This window comes from Neoarius graeffei, chromosome 6 (genome assembly GCF_027579695.1).
Source record: "Neoarius graeffei isolate fNeoGra1 chromosome 6, fNeoGra1.pri, whole genome shotgun sequence".
Taxonomy (NCBI): Eukaryota; Metazoa; Chordata; class Actinopteri; order Siluriformes; family Ariidae; genus Neoarius; species Neoarius graeffei.
Window position 1 is genome coordinate 99743695 of NC_083574.1, and position 22554 is coordinate 99766248.

Sequence of the window (22554 nt, forward strand, 5' to 3'; positions counted from 1 at the left end):
TGAATAATTCTTAACACATGAATGTAAAAGTAAATTACATCTTGATTCCATCAACATAAGTAAAATAACAAATAACAGTATGTCTTTAATAATTCTAAAACAAGGAATGTTATAAGAAAAGAAACATAAAAAAATAAGAACAACTTAACCACAAGAACAATGAGAATATGTCTGAAAGAGAGAGAACAATTAAACGACTAACAGGATTAAACTCATAACTAAATTAGGTTAATGCTTTTAAACTAAAAATCCTTAGAATCATAAGATCTTAATTATAATTATGTCATTATGAAACTAATCTAAAACTATACAACTAACATTAATCACGGAATGCATTCATTAATTACGGGATCTATAAAACTAACATAGTATATTTCAATATATTTCAGTATATTTCATAGCTTTTTATGAAGCTATGACCTAAGGTTCAACTGGATGAATTAACGTGATCATGAACTTTAATTCTACCATTTCAGAGTGTGTATGAGTCGATCTGACACTAAAACAGACCTTCAGACACTTCTCTGTTCAAAATACACTTTCATAAACAAAATCTTCCCAAACAATGTCCAGCCCGACTAAGGTTGTTTCAACTATAATTTTGACACAGAATAAGCATAAGAATTAATATTTAACCTACCAATAGTTAATTAATATATATCTACATATATCTTGATTTAACCTACTGATTCTGATTCATATTCTGATCATAATCTACATATAATAAAATTTGACCCAACACTTGTGTAGCCTTTATTTTGTAGATTCTGTGAACTACTGGTGTGACTTTTCTCTGTGCAGTCTTTTGTTGTGTTCCCCCTCCTGCCCTGGTCTGGCTCGCTGGAGACATTGTCCACACTGCTTCCTCACTGTGGGACGAGTTCCATTTTTCCCTCTCTTTGGTCATGCTGCAGTGTCGACGACTCACTTTCTAAAGTCGGCTGCTGACCAGAATTTCTAATACCAGGGACGTAATGTGTAATAGCAAACCCAAGAGCTTTCATTTTCTCCCATGTGGTCTAATAATATCTGTAAGATGAAAACAGAAAAAAAAAAAGACAGGTTTCAACATTGTGGTCAATATAAATTATCTTACTCAGGAACTATATCTGTTTTCCCTTGTAATTATCACTTTATTAAAATAAATCACATTTGGTTAAATCACATTCGCACTTCAGTAAATGCAGTATAAAAACGTGAATGAACAGTTGATCATTGTGTTTGTGAGAGTGAGTGAGTTTAGAGCATGTTGGACTCGTGTAAGCTGTTATTCCTGCTGAAATGAAAGTAAAACTGCAGTGGTATTTCTGTGTAGAACAGTAACAGCTCAGTTCAAAGTGTACTTAGTGTACTCGAATCAAATTACAGCCACAACTAACAATTAGCATGCAGTGATTGTTAGCATTATGTTTGACATCTGATATTGAGTTCAGTGGGATATTCTATGCGCTTCTGTCAGGGGCGGTGCTGGGGGGGGGGGGGGGGGGGGTTAGGACGATTCTAAGGGCCTGGCACTGACAGGGGGGCCTGTGAGGGATATTAATATTATTTTAATAGTATTGCCTTGTGTAAGTTTTTGAAATAAAATATTTCATTTCATCTGTTAAAATATGCAAATTATACATGGTTATATCCTTGAATTATTTATGATATTGTCATTTCACCCCTCCTCCCTTTTTACTAATGGTACAGTCTGATTCTGGGCGGGGACAGTGAAATGTGTAGCTCCGTGTGTGCACAGCGCTACTAGCACAGCGCCGCTATTAGCGCAGCTCAGATCAGCTGCCGGTTTTTCTGTGTGCGCAACAGAGCAACATTCTAGAAGTTGCTAAGCAGGAGCAGGTGTGATGGTGGTGAGATAAATTATGAAGTCCAGATTTCAACAACGGAAGGAGAAGCAGCAGAAAGGGAGAAAAAGGGTCGACAATTGGTGACTCAGTTTTTCCCAAAGAAAGGTAGTCTATTATTCACTGACACTCGATGCCATTACAGCATGCTAGCTAATGATAGACTAGCAGATTTCATTTTAACCTAGGGTGACCAGACGTCCCGGTTTTACCGGGACAGTCCCGATTTGGGGTTGTGTGTCCCAAGTCCCGACAAAAGTCTGTCGGGACACGGATATGTCCCGGTTTTCGCCACTCGCGACGTTTGCGACTGAGCAGCGTGGGAATCATTAGCGGAGAAATGTCTGCATTTACTATTTTGATGAATTGACAGGAATCGCAAACTTTCCTGGTTACTGCCCCCTGGCCCTGTGGCATGGGTGTTTATTTAGCCACATTATTCCAGACAACAGAACGTGTTGCCATGCAACAATAAAATAAACATTAACTGGCGCGAATGTTCTTTGTCTAGCAGCTAGCAGCAGTAATGCCGCAGCAATTATGCCGAAAAGAAAATGTACCTTTTCCAAAGATTTACAGGGCACCTACCCCTTCCTCCGATGCAGAACAATGCGCACGAAGCCTACTGCACACGCTGTAAGTGTTTTGTTCTTGTACTGAGTTGGGTAGCCTATGTTGCAAATGCTGTGCGCTCCTGTGGGGGCTTTCCTCGGGCTGTCGCCCCTCTCCTCTTTTATTGCTGTTTTGTTTGAGTGTATATTTACGGAAGCCGTGAGAGGCCCTTCATATAATCTTTTTTTTATTCACCTTGTTATCCCGAGATAACGACATAATGAATTCAGGATCTCGAGAAAACAACACAACTAATTCGAGATCTCGAGAAAACAAAACCGTTATTCCGAGATCTCGAGAAAACAAAATTATTTCATGATCTCAGCTGGATCACTGTATCTCCGTCGGTAGAGATGAAGCCGGGCCAGTCTTCTGCGGAGGTGCCGCGGACTAATTTTGAAATTATCCCTTATTAAAAGACTTAATGCAATCTCTCCTTGTGTCAACCCCTGATCAAAATATTGCCTTATTAGGTGATCGATTATTCCAGACATTCTAATGACCAAAGTTGCGTCTATACAGAATGAGAAATAGCCCCAAAGTCAGCATATCACAAGTCTCTTGACACACCTGAATGAACCATTTCTCAGCTGTTTACTCGAGATCATGAAATAATTGTTTTGTTTTCTCGAGATCTCGGAATAACGTTTTTTTTCTCGAGATCTCAAATTAGTTGTGTTGTTTTCTCGAGATCCTGAATTAATTGTGTCGTTATCTCGGGATAACAAGGTGAATAAAAAAAAAAAAGGATTATATGAAGGGCCTCTCACGGCTTCCGTAGTATATATTCTCAAATCACTTGTCTCCTTTTTGTTTCTGTTTAACATACCATTCTGACAGTTTGGCCATATTGCTGTGTTGAACAGCTTGTTGCACCTTCCATTAAAGTGTTCACTTTTGTACACATCTTCTTGCTTTATTCATTCAGTTGTGGGGAATGGTTTTTTTCTGCTCCTCCTACTCAAGCGAGTAGGACGCTTCTTTGCTTTGCTCCTGCTTTCTTGATCTTTATTTCTATACTTTACTTTCTCATTTAATTTCCACTATTTTTTCATTTTATTTTTCATCTTTATAAGCGGGCGGCACGGTGGTGTAGTGGTTAGCGCTGTCGCCTCACAGCAAGAAGGTCCTGGGTTCGAGCCCCGGGGCCGGCGAGGGCCTTTCTGTGTGGAGTTTGCATGTTCTCCCCGTGTCCGCGTGGGTTTCCTCCGGGTGCTCCGGTTTCCCCCACAGTCCAAAGACATGCAGGTTAGGTTAACTGGTGACTCTAAATTGACCGTAGGTGTGAATGTGAGTGTGAATGGTTGTCTGTGTCTATGTGTCAGCCCTGTGATGACCTGGCGACTTGTCCAGGGTGTACCCCGCCTTTCGCCCGTAGTCAGCTGGGATAGGCTCCAGCTTGCCTGCGACCCTGTAGAAGGATAAAGCGGCTAGAGATAATGAGATGAGAATGAGATCTTTATAAGCTTTTAATTTAATTTTAATTTAATTTCCACTATTTTTTCATCTTTATAAGAAGTTAGTTTTTAAAACAAAATGCCAGGGGGCAAAAAATCCTGCAGAAAATGCATGGAACTAGAACAGAGGATTTCTATTCTGGAATCAAAGATTGATGCTCTGCCAAAGACAGACGAATTAAAAGCGATATCTCAGGAAAGGGGCACGGTGGTGTAGTGGTTAGCGCTGTCGCCTCACAGCAAGAAGGTCCTGGGTTCGAGCCCCAGGGCCGGCGAGGGCCTTTCTGTGCGGAGTTTGCATGTTCTCCCCGTGTCCGCGTGGGTTTCCTCCGGGTGCTCCGGTTTCCCCCACAGTCCAAAGACATGCAGGTTAGGTTAACTGGTGACTCTAAATTGACCGTAGGTGTGAATGTGAGTGTGAATGGTTGTCTGTGTCTATGTGTCAGCCCTGTGATGACCTGGCAACTTGTCCAGGGTGTACCCCGCCTTTCGCCCGTAGTCAGCTGGGATAGGCTCCAGCTTGCCTGCGACCCTGTAGAAGGATAAAGCGGCTAGAGATGTGTGATCTCAGGAAAGGAGTACAGAAACAGTGGCTGAGAATGCAGAGATTGCACTCCGACAGACCGATGGCATTGCAGATCGAGTGGATGAAATCATCAATCAAGCTGGGCAAAATGTGAGTACAGAAAACTGGCAAATGATGGGTGGCAAGCCCAAAAATAAAAACAGAAGAGTAATTACTTCAACACCAGCTCGTTCTACAAATTACAATAGGATCTACAATCCTATGGAAAATCCACAGCCCATAAGGCTTCAGAACAAATTTGAATGCCTCAGGGATGTGGAAGAGGATTTTTCAAGCAGACAAACACATCGTAAAAAGAGATCGCACCAAGATCGAAGAGCTGTGGGAAGAGGCAAAAAGCAGCTCGTAACACCACCTGATCCCACAACCCTTGTTCTTGGTGATTCCACTGTAAGACAATTAAAAGGTCATGGGATGATTATTTGCTGCCTTCCAAATGCATCCATCTCTGACACCAAAGACAGCATTTTGAAACTCATGTCCGAGCATAAAACTATTAAACGTATTGTTGTGCATGTGGGAGCAAATGATGTTTTCAGAGAACAGCTGTTTGTCCAAGATGATTTCAGAAAACTTTTTTCTGAGCTCTATAAGACTGGAATACAATCTTTTATTAGCGGCCCACTTCCAGCGAGAGGAAGTTTTGCATTTTCTCGACTCTTCAGTCTTAACACCTGGCTTGGAAAAACTTGTTTTTCATTTGGTATGAACTTCATAGACAATTTTAACCTTTTCTGGAATCGCAGAGAATTCTACAAGCCAAATAGCACTGAACTCAGCTGGATTGGAGCCAAAGTCTTAGTAGACCATTACAGACTTGCAATCTTTTCTCAGCCAGCATTGAGGAAAACAGTTGATAAGATGTCGCAGACTGACATAGTTACAAAAAACAATACCTCTGCAAAGCCTAAACAATCATCTTTGCAAGTCGTCATCAAGGACACACAGACATCTGACCTGCCAGACTGCCAAGATTCAAAGACAGACTGCCAAAAATCAGAGACAAACTGCTTTACAAAGAACTCCCCAATTTCTCGCTCTTCTGATTTCATTTCGCCATCTCCATCTTCTCCCAGGATGGATTTCCCAAATAGCATGAAAAAATTGCTCCCAATGGCTACACTCTCTTTTTCCAGCCCAAATCTGTCGCAACAGTGTACCCAGTTCATCAAAATTGTGTTCGCCCAGGACTTTCAGCTGGCTACAAATCTTTTTCACCATCCAAAAGATACGTCATCTCCAATCCTTTCACCCTCAAACCAAATGGAACATTTAGAAAGTCTTGTTTGATGTACTCTGGGTCCCTGCAAATGGGTGTAGTTTTGAAAACCGGCTGGGACCCAATGTGCCTATGCCATTCTCTATTCCTGTGTTGATAAGAAATAGAAAACATAGAGCACATTTAACCCTGGGGGTAAACCAATCTAATCTCCTTCCTGTTTTAAAACAACATCAGAGTGCACAAGCAGATATTACTTCTAGACTTTCTATAAAGCTAGCTCTTCTGAACGTTTGATCACTTTTAAACAAGTCATTTTTAATTAATGATCTTATCTGCAAACACAATCTTGATTTTTTGCTTCTAACTGAAACTTGGCTGGATCAAGCAAATAGTGCTACCACCCTTATTGAAGCAGCTCCCCCAAATTTTAATTTTTTGAATGTTACCCGACAAGGGAAAGGTGGAGGGATCGCAAATATATTCAAAGTCTCTTTTCAATGTAAACAATCCTCACTTGGTGATTTTACGTCCTTTGAACACTTATGTGCACTTGTTACATGCTCTCCTAACATTATTATTAACTATTTATAGGCCTCCGAGACATTCAGCCAAAGTCTTTCTTGAAGAGTTTGGTGAACTGTTGTCAGTCATTTGCTTAGAGTTTGATTGTCTTATTATATCTGGGGATTTTAATTTGCATGTAGATAATACTGATAACACTTATGCCAAAGAACTACTTGCACTTATTGACAACTTCAACCTAGTACAACATGTACAGGGGCCGACCCACTCTCGTGGTCATACCCTTGACCTCGTCATCACAAAGGGTCTTACTGTTTCTACTACTGTTGTTGATCTTGCCTTATCCGATCATTTCTGTGTTTTCTCTGATGTTTCTACGTCTCCTCACATTCAGAACAGCTCAATGACTATGGGTAGGAGAGTCATAAAAGACAACACATGTGCTCTCTTTGAGCAAGCTCTCTCTCAGAACTCAACCAAAATGTCAGACTCTGTAGATGATTTACTGGAAATTTTTAATTTAAACATGACCCAAATTATGGATGATATTGCTCCATTCAAAATCAAAAGTCAATAATAAGCAGAAAGCACCATGGAAGCAATACCCGGCTGTTAAACTGCTAAAGAGAGAAGGTAGAAAGACTGAAAGAAAATGGCACAAATCTAAACTTCACATCCATTATCAAATCCATAAAGAGATGCTTTGTAATTATAATTATGAAATTCGTAAAGCAAGACAGTCTTTCTTCTCCAACATCATCAGCAGGAATATGAACAATGCCCGTGTGCTATTTTCAACAGTAGAGAAGCTAACTAATCCCCCACCACAATTAGCACCTGAACTTCTCTGTTAATAAATGCAATGAGTTTGCATCCTTTTTCAAAGGTAAAATTGATAAAATACGGCAGAATATTGCTCATAATATATCTCAGTTGCAAAAAATTGAAAAACTGCAATCACCAATGACACAGATAGATAACTTCAACACAATGTCAGAATTTTGTTTAATTGATTATGAGACTCTTGAAAAAACTGTACAAAATCTCAGTTCCTCAACATCTGAATTGGACATTCTGCCCACCAACTTTTTTAAGTCTGTTCTTCATCTTATAATTACAGATGTGCTTCAAATTATAAATACATCCCTAGAGACTGGCGTTGTTCCTGTGTCCCTGAAAAAAGCCGTTGTAAAGCCCCTACTTAAAAAAAATAATCTGGATCCTTCAGTATTAAATAACTACAGGCCAATATCAAATTTACCATTCATCGGGAAAATCCTTGAAAAAATTGTCTTCAATCAATTAACTGCCTTCTTGATATCAAACAGCCGTTTTGATAATTTTCAGTCAGGATTTCGTGCCAATCATAGCACTGAAACAGCGCTGATTAAAGTTATAAATGACATACGTCTTAATACTGATGCAGGCAAAACATCGGTCCTGGTATTACTGGACCTCAGTGCAGCTTTTGATACTGTTGATCACAACATACTGCTATATCGACTTGAACACTGGGTTGGATTGACTGGTAAAGTTATCAATTGGTTAAATTCATACTTAGAAGCTTCTTTGTTACCATGGGAAATTGTTCCTCAACGTCAATGTCCTTGACCTGTGGTGTCCCCCAGGGGTCGATTCTTGGACCATTACTTTTCAACCTTTATATGCTCCCACTTGGGCAAATTATCAATAACAATTCAATTCTGTATCACTGCTATGCAGATGATACCCAAATTTATCTTGCTTTATCACCTAATGATTATGCCCCCCTTGAATGTCTCTACCAGTGTATCGATCAAATCAATAGCTGGATGTCACAAAATTTTCTTCAGCTGAACACAGATAAAACAGAAGTAATTCTATTTGGAAAAAAAGATGAAAGACTCAGGATTACCACTATTCTTGACACAAAAGGGATTAAAACTAAAGAAATGGTTAAAAATCTTGGTGTTTTCATTGACAGCGAGTTAAACTTTGACAGTCACATGAAAGCAATCACTAAAACGGCATTTTATCACCTAAAAAACATTTCCAAACTAAGAGGACTTGTGTCAAAAAATGATCTGGAAAAACTAATACATGCCTTCATCTCTAGTAGGGTTGATTACTGCAATGGCCTTTTCACGGGCCTGCCAAAAAAGACCATCAAACGACTTCAGCTGGTTCAAAATGCAGCGGCTAGGGTTCTCACACGAACAAAAAGAACAGAGCACATTACTCCAATTCTAAGGTCCCTTCACTGGCTTCCAGTAAGCTACAGAATTGACTTTAAAGCATTGCTGCTGGTGTACAAATCTCTAAATGGTACAGGGCCCAATTACCTCTCTGATATGTTGCAGCGGCCAAACCCAATCAGATCTACCAGATCGAAACAGAAAAATTTACTATTAAAACCTGTTGTTAAAACAAAGTATGGTGGAGCAGCTTTTAGCTACTATGCAGTGCAGCTATGGAACCAACTGCCAGAGGACATTAAACATGCTCCTGCTGTTGGCAGCTTCAAATCTAGGTTGAAGACCAAGCTGTTCTCAGATGCTTTCTGTTAAATAATTAATATTGTCTTTTTTACATGTTTTATAATCTTTACTTTTACAGTCTCTGCATGTTTCAAATTTACTTTAACTTTATTCTATTTTATTCTGATGGTTTCTTTTTTTTTCTTTTTCTCCCCCTATTTGAACTTCTACTTCATTTTATTATTTTATTTCTACTATTGTTTAATTCTTATTATATTTCTTTTAATTCTTTTAATTAATTGTTTAATTCTTATATTATATATTAGAATAAAAATAAAATTATTTTATGTAATTTTATTTTCTATTGTTTACTGTTTTGCTTTTACCTCTGTAAAGCACATTGAACTGCAACTGTGTATGAAATGTGCTATATAAATAAACTTGCCTTGCCTTTTCAATCAGCAGTGCAGTGTCATTTTATTTAAATACTTCACATTTATTGCCATGGAAGATCAGATGACTGTAATGTAGAAGGTCTGCACAGACAGTGGCGTGCACAGATAGACACGAGGTGGTGCTCAAGCACCTGCCCCTCTGCCCGCTGTCCAAAAAAGTGCCCTTTTGAATTTTTTTTTTTTTACAGTTTACTGAGGCCAATGCCAACATGATCTTTTAGAAAAGCCGCGGCATTAAAAGCGTGTGTGAAAATAATGTCCCGATGTGTGCCCCCTCCGCACACACACCGGACCTCTGTCTCTCTTGCTCTGTCACGTGAACAAGCGTGCAGTGCATTCAATGTTAGGTTGCAGCAGCATAGCGTCCTGGAAGCCACGGCCTTGTCGTAGCGCAGACAACACATCGGGCAGTCAGTCAGCTCTTCCCCTGCCCCACCAGCCAGGTAACACATGAATCGAGTGAAAATGTATTGTTTGCCCTCTAAGCCCAAGCTGTAATTTTGTTGTGAAGTAGCCCGTCGCATACAGAAACAACTGCACATAAGTATTATATTTTTTGCTAGACCATTTTCAGATTTAGGAAAACAAAAATTTCTTTTTCTATTTTGTTCAACTAGAGATTCCTGGCAAAGTCAAAAAGCCTTGATGTAATAAATTAACATTAAGTGGTTGTTTCACACCTTTAAAAACTAAAACGGGTCAGTGGCGACCCGAACACAAGAGGAGGGTTAAATCTCAGACTTTTATAATAAGGTGTTCCACATGCGCAAAAAAGTGCCCTTTTTTCCCCCCAGAGCACTTGCCCCCCAAAATGTCTGTGCACGCCACTGTGCATAGAACTAGCTAAACTTGTGCAGTAAACTAGCCTACTGGGCTAATACGTGAGGTAAAATATTAGGCTAGCCTACAGTACATGATACTGGTGCTAATAACTGGTTTCAAAACTAATGAGGTGCCCTCAACATACACAGATTCAGCCTCAGGAATAGGACCCCAGCCCTCAACCCAAATCCTAGGAGGAGGTGAGCAGTACAATCCATGAATAAAGGATTTAGGGTTAAAAACTATTTTAATTGCTAGGCTACAGTAAGCAGCATTAGACTATTAAGACTTACATTAAAATGAAAAGACATTTCTTTCTTTTATGAGCAACTATTCTTAGGTAACTTAGTATGGAGTTCATTCAATCAAAATGTTCATGTGTCGAGAGAACTTGCATGCATTACTGTCTCAGTAGTATCTCAGTGGATTTATAACAGATTCTGTATTCTGCACATTATGGATAGTTCAGAGCCAGCGCCCTCCTCAGGCCATGAAAGTTGAGAACACCGTGTGTGAAAAAAAAAAAAAAAATCACCTTTTTTCATAGGTATCTTTATTGTATAATTAAGTCTAGGTGTTTTGCCATTGTTCATGTGTGGATTTGTTGATATTGTTAAGTATTTAACTTGAATATTTTGCACATTAGCTGTGGTCATAGATATCATTGCTAGTGTTCATGTGTGGATTTATTGATACTGTTGCTAAGTATTTAACTTGAATATTTGAACATTTGCTGTGTTTTCTAATAAATGTGTGATGCCTAAAAGAAACCAAAAACACTTAGTGGATTTCTTGCAGTGCACTCTGTAACTGTATCAAAAAACTAGTGTAGTTATTCGTCAAGGCGTACATTTGATCACATACAATAAGTCAATAAATGGAGGAAACAAAGGAATACATTTTGTAATCCTGATTATTGATGATGTTTGCTGGAGGGCTCTGGAGTCTCCATAATGTGCATACAGAATGTTATAAGTCCATACTGATACAGTGATGCATGCAGTTTCTCTCAACACAAACATTTGGATTGAAGGAACTCCATAGGCTACTGAGTGGCCTAATAATAGTTGCTCATAAAATATATATATATATCTTCCATATATATCATGGAATTTTTATTTTAAGGCAACAGTCTATTCAGTCTAATTCTGACAGTTCTGCATTTAAAATGTTCATATCCCAAATAATTGTATCACCTAAACTTGCTAGGTAGCTGATCACATGCATAGTAAAGTAGAAGTGCCAGCCAAAAACAGACTTCAAATTCAGCTGCTTGCGCTTGAAAATTTTACCGGGGGGCCCTAAATTGTAATCTTTCATAGGGTCCAAGATTTCTAGCGGCGCCCCGGCTTCTGTCAATACGATTATCATCGGTACATTCTGTTGATTTGTCCCATTACATTACTCGAACAGACATGACATTCTTGCTCTTACATTATATTTTAGAGGAAATATACATTCAGTCCTGTGTGTGTTAAGTTCACTTACATTAGCCGGCCTCCTGAACTTTTCAGCAACTCCTTGAGCTGTGTGAGTGAATCTTTTAGTTCATTCCCTCTCAGATCCAGCACTTTCAGATTGAGGAGTTTGAGCTCAGAGCTGCAGTCAGAGCAGCACCGCCTCTCTCTGTTATTCTGCACTGAGATAACCTGCAGACAGGGAGATAATGACGTACGTGTGAACATGAAGAGATTCATGAACTCATCGTGAATGTAACACAAACACAGATGTTAATACAGAGATGAAGATCTTGTCAGTTTTGTTCGTGTGCATCTGGAAAGCTCTGATTCACAGAAAACTATTAAAGATTGTGATCTCAGTTCAGTGTTTCATCACTGAGTTACTCACCGCAGTGTCTCCAGTTTACACTCGTGTTTCTTCAGTAGATCACAGAGCTTCTCCACTCCTGAGTCTCCCAGTTTACACCCACCCAGATGCAGCTCTCTGATGTGTGATGGATTTGTACAGAGAGCTGAAGCCAAAGCAGTGCAGGATTTCTCACTGACGCTCTTCCTCAGTCTGCAGAAAGGAAACGGCATTTAGTCCATCAGGACAGAAAAAAAGAAGAGAGACCTGAGATGAAATTATTATTTTTTTAATTCTGATTTCTTTTTATCCAAGTGTTATCATGTACACTAAGTGAGTATTGTGGTTACATTGCCCCCCAGAAAAAAACACACACACACACACACACACACTAATTGTGCTGCCTTTTGTGAACTTATTTGGACCTTATGCCTGTTACATGACAATAAGACCCTCTTCAAAAGTTTTACTGACACGTTTTAATGGCAACCTCCATCTTCCTCCCCTCGAACGACCACATCCACTTCCGCTCCTTTCACAATACGAGTTTCACCTTTGTCATTCAGTGTAAGGAAACATATGTGAACATGTACAGCTTTAGCAAATTAAATACAACAAAAATTATAAACATGCAAAACTGTATGTCTTATATCTGAAAGTTAACAACGCCAATCACTAGACTGATAATTCAGTGTATTTTTGTGAGCTGCTGTGACTTTTCTTATTTGTAAGATAGAAGTGTAAAGGATGGAATGATGAAGTAAATGTAAATAAAATGTAAATATTATTTTGGGTAATATTAGCCTCTTAAAACTGTTAAAAATAACGACAGTTTTTAATTTAAGTTTTCACCATCTGTTCAGTATTAGTGCTGACAGATGTTTACAGCTGTTTACTAGTGCTGAGCCAGTGTGTGTTACTGTCAGAAAACTTGTGTTGAATTACAGGATGGTTTTCTTTAATGTACCGTCCATTGCAGGGCTCCATGCGCACACACTTTTACACACTCATTCACACCTAAAGGGCAGTTTATCTTCACCAGTCCCCCCCCCCCAAAAAAAAAAAAAAAAACAACACTGCGCAGGCACCAACATAGCCGCCACGTTTTGAAGAGCTCGGTGTTTGTTCTTTACTTTTATTACATTGATAGTTGCTTTCAAGCTTTTAAAAGCTAGATTTAAGGAAAACGAAACGCCGTGGCTCCAAAACAGCCGGTTTCAAGTTCCCTATTCGCATAAATATCGAGTTCGACGGGCGATTGTATTATGGCGTGATCGAGGCTTGACTTTCCTGGTGGCTCCGGAACAGTCCATTTTACTAGATATTACGATCTGTATGGATGTCCAGCCTCACCCTGGTCCAGAGCTTGTCGTTCCAGGGAGGAAGCAGATGGGAAATGTTCGCAAAAGACCAGACAGTGGGAATACAGCTTACGACCGTTTGAAACTCCTGTCCCTCAGGCATATGGCACTTAAGCCTGATAGGACCGTCCTGTCTGAACTTAAGTCACTAGGCATTTTGCGAGACAGAGGCAGAAGAGGGGCTGGACAGAAGAACATCCCTGTTGTTGAAACCCGCCGCCTTAAAGGCGTTGTGCGGTAATTTCAGCAATCAGGCTATATCATGTGTCAAAATGTCGGGTTTGGTGGGTTATTCAAGCCTCTCAGTTTCCCGCGATCTCAGTGTCACGATGCGCCCGCTACAAGCATTTAAAGTTGACGCGCACAGCCAAATTTAGGCAGCCAGCCGTTAACTAGGTCAACTTATGTGTGACGTCATACCAGTAACCTCCCTTGGGTGATGCTGGCCTGTCCCCATGTTTTCTCTATAGCGTGCGTTTACCAGAGTTGTTTACATTGCAGATTTTGTGGATTTATTCAGTTTGTGGATAGTTTTGAACACTCAAAACACTATGAAATGATATATTAACATTCTGTGATACAAAATGCCTAATCGGTGTATTGTGTTTGGCTGTAACAACGAACACTGAACACTATTTGTGACTGTTGTTATCAATGGATCTGATTTCAAGGTCATGGCTAGGTATTGATAGAAAAAAATTATTTTTTTAAAAACACATTGTAGCAGCGGGGGCGTGGTCAAGCGCTGGTCTGTGACAGGAGGGCGGAGCCAGGGAAGGTGAGTGGCAGAATCATTACACCTGACGGTAATTAACCTGTGTTTTGTGTGTTTTCCCAGTAACCGCGCCCTATTTAAGGAGGCAGAGGGAGCGCAGAGAAGAGCTCATCCCGGGACAAGAACACAGTGTGTGTGTTTCGCTATCAGATTAAAACTGGTGGTTATACTGAAAAGTCTGGCAATAAAAAGCCTATTTGCATCTGAAGCGTTGTCCTGCCGTCCTCTGTGCTCCACCCACACTTCAGAGAGCTCTACAGTGGTGCCAAAACCCGGGACAAGGTGGAGCACCAACCTCGCAGCCCCATGGAATCCTCCCCGTTCGCGGACCTGGTCCACGCCCTCGCCACGGCTAAGCAAAGCCAGCACCAGGCGCTCGTCACGCTCCGAAAGGAGCAAGAGCGGCGCTTCGAAGCCCTGGTGCTGGCCCAGCAGGAAGATCGCGAGGCATTCCGGCATCTCCTCGCGTCGGCGGGGTCCACCAGCGCCCCGGCCGCGGGCCCGCAGGACGACCCCGAGGCGTTTCTCACATTGTTCGAGCAGGTCGCCGAAGCCTCGGGGTGGCCGATGGAGCAGCGCGCGGCGCGCCACCTCCCCCTCCTGACGGGAGAGGCGCAGCTGGCCGCGCTATAACTCCCCGCTGACCGCCGGCCTACGCGGACCTTCGCCGGGCCGTCCTCCAGCGCGCGGACCCCGCCGACGCGAGGAGATGCCGGAACGCCTCGCGATCTTCCTGCTGGGCCAGCACCAGGGGTTCGAAGCGCTGCTCTTGCTCCTTTCGGAGCGTGACGAGCGCCTGGTGCTGGCTTTGCTGAGCCGTGGCGAGGGCGTGGACCAGGTCCGCGAACGGGGAGGATTCCATGGGGCTGCGAGGTTGGTGCTCCACCTTGTCCCGGGTTTTGGCACCACTGTAGAGCTCTCTGAAGTGTGGGTGGAGCACAGAGGACGGCAGGACAACGCTTCAGATGCAAATAGGCTTTATATTGCCAGACTTTTCAGTATAACCGCCAGTTTTAATCTGATAGCGAAACACACACACTGTGTTCTTGTCCCGGGATGAGCTCTTCTCTGCGCTCCCTCTGCCTCCTTAAATAGGGCGCGGTTACTGGGAAAACACACAAAACACAGGTTAATTACCGTCAGGTGTAATGATTCTGCCACTCACCTTCCCTGGCTCCACCCTCCTGTCACAGACCGGCGCTTGACCACGCCCCCGCTGCCACACACGTTTTAAGTGTTTCTATGTATCAATCATTAATTGTACAAAATGATTTTCATACACTTATGTATTTGTCATATCTTTCTTTGTCACATGAAGTGTTGTCTTGATAACACATGTGGCACATAATTTTAGCAAATGGATGACAGAAGATTAATTGAAAGATTTATGCCACAGAGCTGCCTTTAACTAATAATTATCACTTATTACTGACGATTGTACGTTTACTAAACAATACAAAGCTCAATACTCCCAGCCTATAACATACTGAATATCAAGTTAAAATCAACCGCAATAAAAGGAAAATGATGAAAACTGGAATATCAAGGGGTCTACTGTATCAGAAGGCCCACTGCATTTCGCGAGATCGCAAGCTGTCAAGTTGCTAGAATTCAATCTTTCTAGCTATACTTTCACCCCCTACAGCTATCAGTATTACACACAATCATAGATTAATCACACAGCATTCTAATTCAAGTGAAAATGGTTTTTAAAAATACACATAACTAGTGATTTAGTCAGAGAAACCAACCAAAACAAGTCTTCAAGTCGCCGGTCTTCATTCTCGTCTTCGTTTCTGTCGTCGTCTGACCTGTCCTCATTTTCTTCTGAAGATGAGGCTCAGGTTCAAATCTGTAAGGCTGGATACCACCAGGACATTCAGCTGTCAAAATCTCTACTTGTGGGCCATTTTCTTCTTCTGTATCGGTAAAATCAAAGCTAATTTCCTCAGCATCGCTCCTATTTTCTGGTGTGTCCGTCATTGCAACTGCACCGAGTGGTTACTGGTATGACGTCACGCAGCTGTTCCATTGACCGAGAGGGGGCGCTGCGAACGCGGAAAATTTCAAGTGATGGGCATGATCAAATAAGGACCGATTACAACCGCAGGAAGCTTTTGAAAAATTGACGGTCAATTTATTTCGAATCTCGAAAGCATTCTGATGCAGAATAATGCGACTTTTATCGCCACTGCGTGACGCCTTTAAAGTAAAATCTATATGTCACCCTATTAACCGAAGCAATCTGATTGGCATTCCCCGAGTAAATACAGCAACGACCTGTGCTGCTCCTGCCACGGATTTTGCTGTTCCTAACTGTCTTTTCACAAATTTTTGTGGATTGGCGAAAACAAAGAACCGTGTAAGGGGACCAGTTGCTCTCGAAACTCACTTCAGAAACCAGGATATCGATGTGTGTGTGGTATCTGAAACACATCCTTCAACCGATGTGCCTGATGCAGTTGTGAATATTCCTGAGTATGCAATCTACAGGCGTGATAGAGGTTGGGCTGATTTGGACAAAAGGAAAAAAGGTGGAGTGTCTGTCTACGTATGGAAAAATTTAAAAGTTTTGGACGTTTATCATTCTATACAAATTGATCTGTTTGACTCTGGTATTGCCTTCTGGATATCGAATGCTAATTTGTGGCCTTTACAATCCACCAAAGCACAATTACCGTGATGAAGATCTAATGGGCTATTTGGTTGGCTTTGTTGACTCGGTGTTGGAAAAACACCCTGAAATAGTCGTGGTATGTGGCGGTGATCTCAATCGATTGGATTTGCAAGAACTAAAGGCTTTGTCAGGGTGGGACATTATGGTTGATTTCCCCACGAGGGGCGATGCTATTCTTGACAATTGCCTAACCAACCGCCCGGAACTTTTTGGAAAAGCTTATCCCATTCACATGCTAATAAAAACCGATCACAAAGGCTTTGTTTTGCCAGCGGGTCGTAAACTGAAGCCCATTCGTCATAAAGTGCTAGCGCGTGACTGTAGAGAACACCGCAAGCGAGCGCTGTATCTTGCATTGGCGGATATGGACTGGGGAGATGTTACCGAGGCAACAAACATAAATGAGGCAGTCGGTCGGCTTGAAGAAAAGAGTCGCTCACTGATGGATAAATATATGCCTTTCAGATCTGTGCGTATGTCATCACGTGACCCTGCTTGGATGACTCCTCTCGTAAGATCAATGTTTAGAGCAAAATCAAGAATCTCTCTCTCTCCAAACAACGAAGAACACCTTATAGTGATTAATAGCAGAATTTCAGAAGTAATTAGCCAGAACTGGAGAAACCCTTCTACAATCTTAGGGAGCCGCGAGTGGTGGAAAAATGTAGACTTTATTTCTCAGCGCCGTAACTCAACCTACGTTGCTCTGGATGAACATACCATGGACCGTCTTAATGATTATTTTGGGCAACTCTGCTGTGATGACAACTACATGCGACCAATCAACATGCAAATTGCTGATGATGTGGAGGTTCCCGAATTATCTGAGAGAATGGTCTGGAATGCTCTTGGGAAATTAAAGAAAACTGCTACTGGCCCGGATGAGATCCCGTTCTGGATCTGGAAAGACTTTTCGGAAATATTTACACCTGTTATTTCTAAAGTTTGGAACTTATCACTGTCAACGTACGAATGGCCTGAGTCCTGGAAGAGAGCTAACATCAACCCGCTACCCAAGTTGGATATCCCGAAGGAGGACAAAGATTACAGAGGCATTAATGTAACACCTGTTATTGCGAGGGCCTTTGAAAAGGTTGTGTTTGAGAACTTCGCCAGGAAAACGGTCAAAGCTAGCCTTAGCCCCTCTCAGTTCGCATACAGACAAGGAGGTAACTGTACCAATGCGCTGATCACCATCCAGCACCAGGTGTGTAAATACCTGGATGACATTGACTGCAGAGCCGTTAGAGTTTTTACAATGGACTTCAGCGAGGCCTTTGACTGTTAAGCATAATCTTTTGTCAAACAAACTCAAACAGTTAGCGCTTAGCCCATACATAATCAATTGGTATCACAGTTTTCTTTTTGGTAGGCAACAAAGAATCTTCTCTAGTAATCACAGTTGCAATTGGAAGTCTGTAAACAAAGGGACTACTCAGGGCAGTGTCAGCGGACCGCACCTTTTTAACATTTTCCTTAATGATCTTGACATACGTTATAATGGTAATCCTTTTCAAATACGCAGATGATTCTACTATAGTGTCTCCCGTTTATAACAAAGCAGACCCTTCTATAAATTTAGTCAATTTGTTTCTTAGATGGTCTAATGAGAATCAGACGTCATGTAACACTAGTAAACGTAAGGAACTAATAGTGCAGAAGAAATGTAATAATTATGTATATCAGCCTGTTAGTGATATCCCACAATGCAGTAGCTTACCTTTATTAGGAGTTACGTTACAGAGTGATTTTAAATTTACATTACACACAAAGACTAAATGGACTAAGGCGAACAAATGTCTGCATGTATTAAGAACGCTTAGAAAGGAACAGTGTACTCAATTAGAAATTGATTATTTTTATCCCTTGTTTTGCCTTGTTTTACATATGCCTTACCTGTTTATGGTGCGTATGAATCTAGTCTTAATGTAGTTCAAAATTTTCTAGATAGAGGTCATAAGCGCCGCTTCATATCGTAGCCTATCTGTATTAAAACTTTTTTAGCAAAACAAGATTGTAAAATAGACAAGAAAGCACTGTCGACTGATAATCATCCGCTTAAGCCTTATCTCCCCGTCAAAAAAAAAAGCAAATATAATCTCCGTGGAGCAAGATATGTAATGCCTAATGTAAATACTGATCGTTTTAAAAATACCTTTGTAAATAGGCTACTTTTTAAACATTTAGCTTAACTTGGTATACGAACAAGTTTTTTTTTTCTTTTTTCTTATATGCTTATGTACCTTAGGATATGTATTTTTATCCTTTGACAATAAAGACGAAAAGAAAAAAAAAAACACTAGCAGGCGCCCTTGTTCTGCATTATTATAAAACTTAGTGTGTTTCATCACTCAGCACATACATACATACATACATGCACATAGAGAAAAGCGAATTTCTGCCGTAGCTCGACTGAAATCGAAGTTCTAAATGGCATGGAAACACCTTAGCTCGGCTGAAATCGAACCGAACTGGATTTCTCGTAATCGAGCTACGCGACCTAGATTATGCGATTGTAGCCGAGCTACTTAGTGCATGTAAACCCTATCGAGCTACAGAGTCGAGCTGCTTACTTCAGCACTGCCCCTTCCGGAAGTGACGAGAGCACAAGCGGGAAACACAACAGCCTCGGTCGGCATGACACGGCACCTTAGCCGCCACTTTATTAGGAGCACCTGTGTCTGGGCATGTACGCACCCATTTCCAATTAGTTGGTAAGTTATTAGCATGTTAGCAGGCTAACAGTTAAAATGTTCACCATTACAGATCAACTTCAACTTAGTGGCCATTTTATTAGGAACACTTCTGTTCGTACATACAAACACTTCTTGTGAACACGGAACTGATAACTTTGTTTATACTCTTGAATAGCTCTTCTTCATGACGACAACCGAAAGTGTACCAACACGATGGGGCGTGTAGCGCCACCTGTGGCTCGGGTGCACAATGCACCTCACACAATAGCTCGATTTCCTTGTGTGCATGTAGGATTGGATTTCTCTGGCACCCCTGCTGGGACCCTTAGCTCGATTACCGACAGCAGCTTGATTTGGATGTGCATGTAAACGCACTGACTGAGTTACTCACCGCAGTGTCTCCAGTTTACACTCATGTTTCTTCAGTAGATCACAGAGCTTCTCCACTCCTGAGTCTCCCAGTTCACACCAACTCAGATTCAGCTCTCTGATGTGTGATGGATTTGTACAGAGAGCTGAAGCCAAAGCAGTGCAGGATTTCTCACTGACGCTGTAACACAGTCTGCAGAGGGAGACAGAGAAAAGATATTTAATCCTTTATTAGAGTGAACTCAACACTGTTACAGTATTAAGGTCAATAACTAATCTGGAAAGTGCTGAAGCCAAAGCAGTGCAGGATTTCTCACTGACGCTCTTCCTCAGTCTGCAGAAAGGAAATAGCATAAAGTGTTCTCATGTACAATAAGGGAGTATTGTTCAATGGTTACATTGACCCCAGAACACACACACACACACACACACACACACACACTTATTGAAGCTGCATGCTGGTTTTGTTCACTTATTTGGACCTTATGCCAATCATCCGTCCATTATCTGTAACTACTTATCCTGTGCAGGGTTGCGGGTGGGCTGGAGCCTATCCCAGCTGACTACGGGCAAAAGGCGGGGTTCACCCTGGATAAGTCACCAGATCATCATCGCGGGGCTGACACACAGAGAGACACAACCATTCACACTCACATTCACACCTACGGTCAATTTATAGCCACCAGTTGTCCTAACCTGCATGTCTTTGGACTGTAGGGGAAACCGGAGCACCCGGAGGAAACCCACTGATGCCCCTTTTCCACCAAAGCAGTTCCAGGGCTGCTTAGTTTGGAACCGGGTTTTCTGTTTCCACTGACAAAGAACTGGCTCTGGGGCCAGAAAAACCGGTTCCAGGCTAGCACCAACTCTGCTGGGCCAGAGGAAAGAACTGCTTATGTCAGCGGGGGGGGGGGGGGGGTTGTTAAGACCACCAACAACAGCAAGACCGCGAAAGGTCACTATTTTTAAGCGACAAGAAGCAGCAGCTGTACAAACGCGAAGTCATCCATTATTGTTGTTGTTGCTGCTTCTTCTTCTTCTCCGTGTTGTTGTTGCTTCGATGTTTGCGCCAAGGTTTATGCAAACGCAGCGACGTAACTGACGTATACAGCGACGTAATGACGTGGCTCCCCTTAGCACCGCGAGCTATGGAAAAGGAAACTGGTTCTCAGCTGGCTCGCAAGTTGAACGAGTTGTGAACCAGCACCAGCACTGGCCCCGAACCAGCCCCGGAACTGATTTGGTGGAAAAGGGGTAACAGACATGGGGAGAACATGCAAACTCCGCACAGAAAGGTCACATCAACCACAGGGCTCGAACCCAGAACCTTCTTGCTGTGAGGCGACAGTGCTAACCACTACACCAGGGGTTCTCAACCTTTTCTACTTTCAGGCCCACCTATTCATATTTGTAATGAGTCGGGGCCCATTAAAAAAAGATCCCCAATTATTTTGGCTCATCTATTCTCTTAGAATCTAATAATCTACTGTAAAGTGTATTAATGGAACACAACATCACTCCCTGTTACAGCTGGGAGCTCAGGAATTCAATAAATGCAGTAAAAACAAACTGTTTCTGTCAGGTACGCGAGAGAGGCGGATGTATGTGCAGAAGTGTTCAGTTTAATACAGTGCAATATATACACAAAGTGCAGAAAACACACACAAAGGCAAACAGTCCAAAACGGCAGGCAAGATCAGAAACATGAAAACAGGTAAAGGGTCGGTCGAGGCACAAACAGTACATCAAAGGCACAACGAGACCGAGAACAAGGCACAAGAATCAAGAAACCAGGAAAACAAGAACACGGGAAGAAAGGCTCGGTAATGTGTATGTAATGTAGTGTAATACTTCGCGATGCTACTGCATCAGTGCAGTCCTTAAATAGCCAAACAGAGAGTTCGCTAATTGAGTTCAGGTGCGTCTTGTTCATGGCGCGCGTGCTGGAGCTCACTCGGTGCTCACACAGCCCGAGGCGTGCCTTCAGGTGCACACGCCACAGCGCACAGGACTGACAGTTTTTAATTGTAAGTTTTGTATTTAAAACTGTATGGATGTGCCAGAAGCCAAACCCATGCATGCAGCTCATTCTCAGCCCAAAGGGATTAATGATCCAAAAGTGGAGTCTGGTCCATTCACACAAGAACTCATTGCCATGTTTGTGTTCAGCAAACAAGCACGTTATTAAAACCAAGAAGTGGATATAGAACCCACTCAATGGGATTAGATCCTTACACGCTAACAAAAAAGGATTTTTCCTACGAGTTGGAAAAATTATCCATCCGTTGAGTTCCCCGACATCTCAGACTACCTGCTGCTGCAGACATCATTCTACACGGACACACAGATGAAAACCTGGAAGATCCTGGAGAAGAACAACTTTTTATATGTGGCTGGGTTAAAGATCTGGGGATCAGGACACTACACGATAGACGGCGGTAGACGGATCTAAGTGCAGGAAGAGTGTTTATTAGCAGGCGTGATATTTAAGTCAAACAAACAGACATTGTCGCAAAGCAGCTTCACAGAAAATTAAAGACTTTAAACATGAGCTAATTTTATCCCGAATCTATCCCCAATGATCAAGCCTGTGGCGACGGTGGTGAGGAAAAACTCAGATGACATGAGGAAGAAACCTTGAGAGGAACCGGACTCAACAGGGAACCCATCCTCATCTGGGTGATAACAGAAAGCATGAGTATAAATAACTCACTTCTATAACTGTGTCCTATAGAGTCACAAAGTATAACTGTGGAACCAGGAAATTCATTATAGTTTTAACAGGAAGTCTGTGTTGTTGAAGTTATAAACTGTTCACTGATGGAAACTTGAGTGCAAAACTGTTCATGACATCTGCAGCCCTAAAGTTAGCAAGTCAACTGAAGTCCTCA

General features: G+C 41.8%; 1 protein-coding gene across 1 annotated transcript in view; it reads right to left on the minus strand.

The window, feature by feature from the left end:
* Positions 1–326: 326 nt before the first annotated feature.
* LOC132888453 (NACHT, LRR and PYD domains-containing protein 3-like) overlaps positions 327–22554 on the minus strand; it is a 49107-nt gene continuing 26879 nt past the window's right edge. The window contains exons 6-9 of the mRNA XM_060924501.1: positions 19686–19856; positions 11828–11998; positions 11468–11628; positions 327–1029 (exon numbers count right to left, since the gene is read on the minus strand). Of these exons, the coding sequence (XP_060780484.1) occupies positions 11553–11628; positions 11828–11998; positions 19686–19856 (418 nt within the window). The 3' untranslated portion in view covers positions 327–1029; positions 11468–11552. The remainder of the gene's footprint in view (positions 1030–11467; positions 11629–11827; positions 11999–19685; positions 19857–22554) is intronic.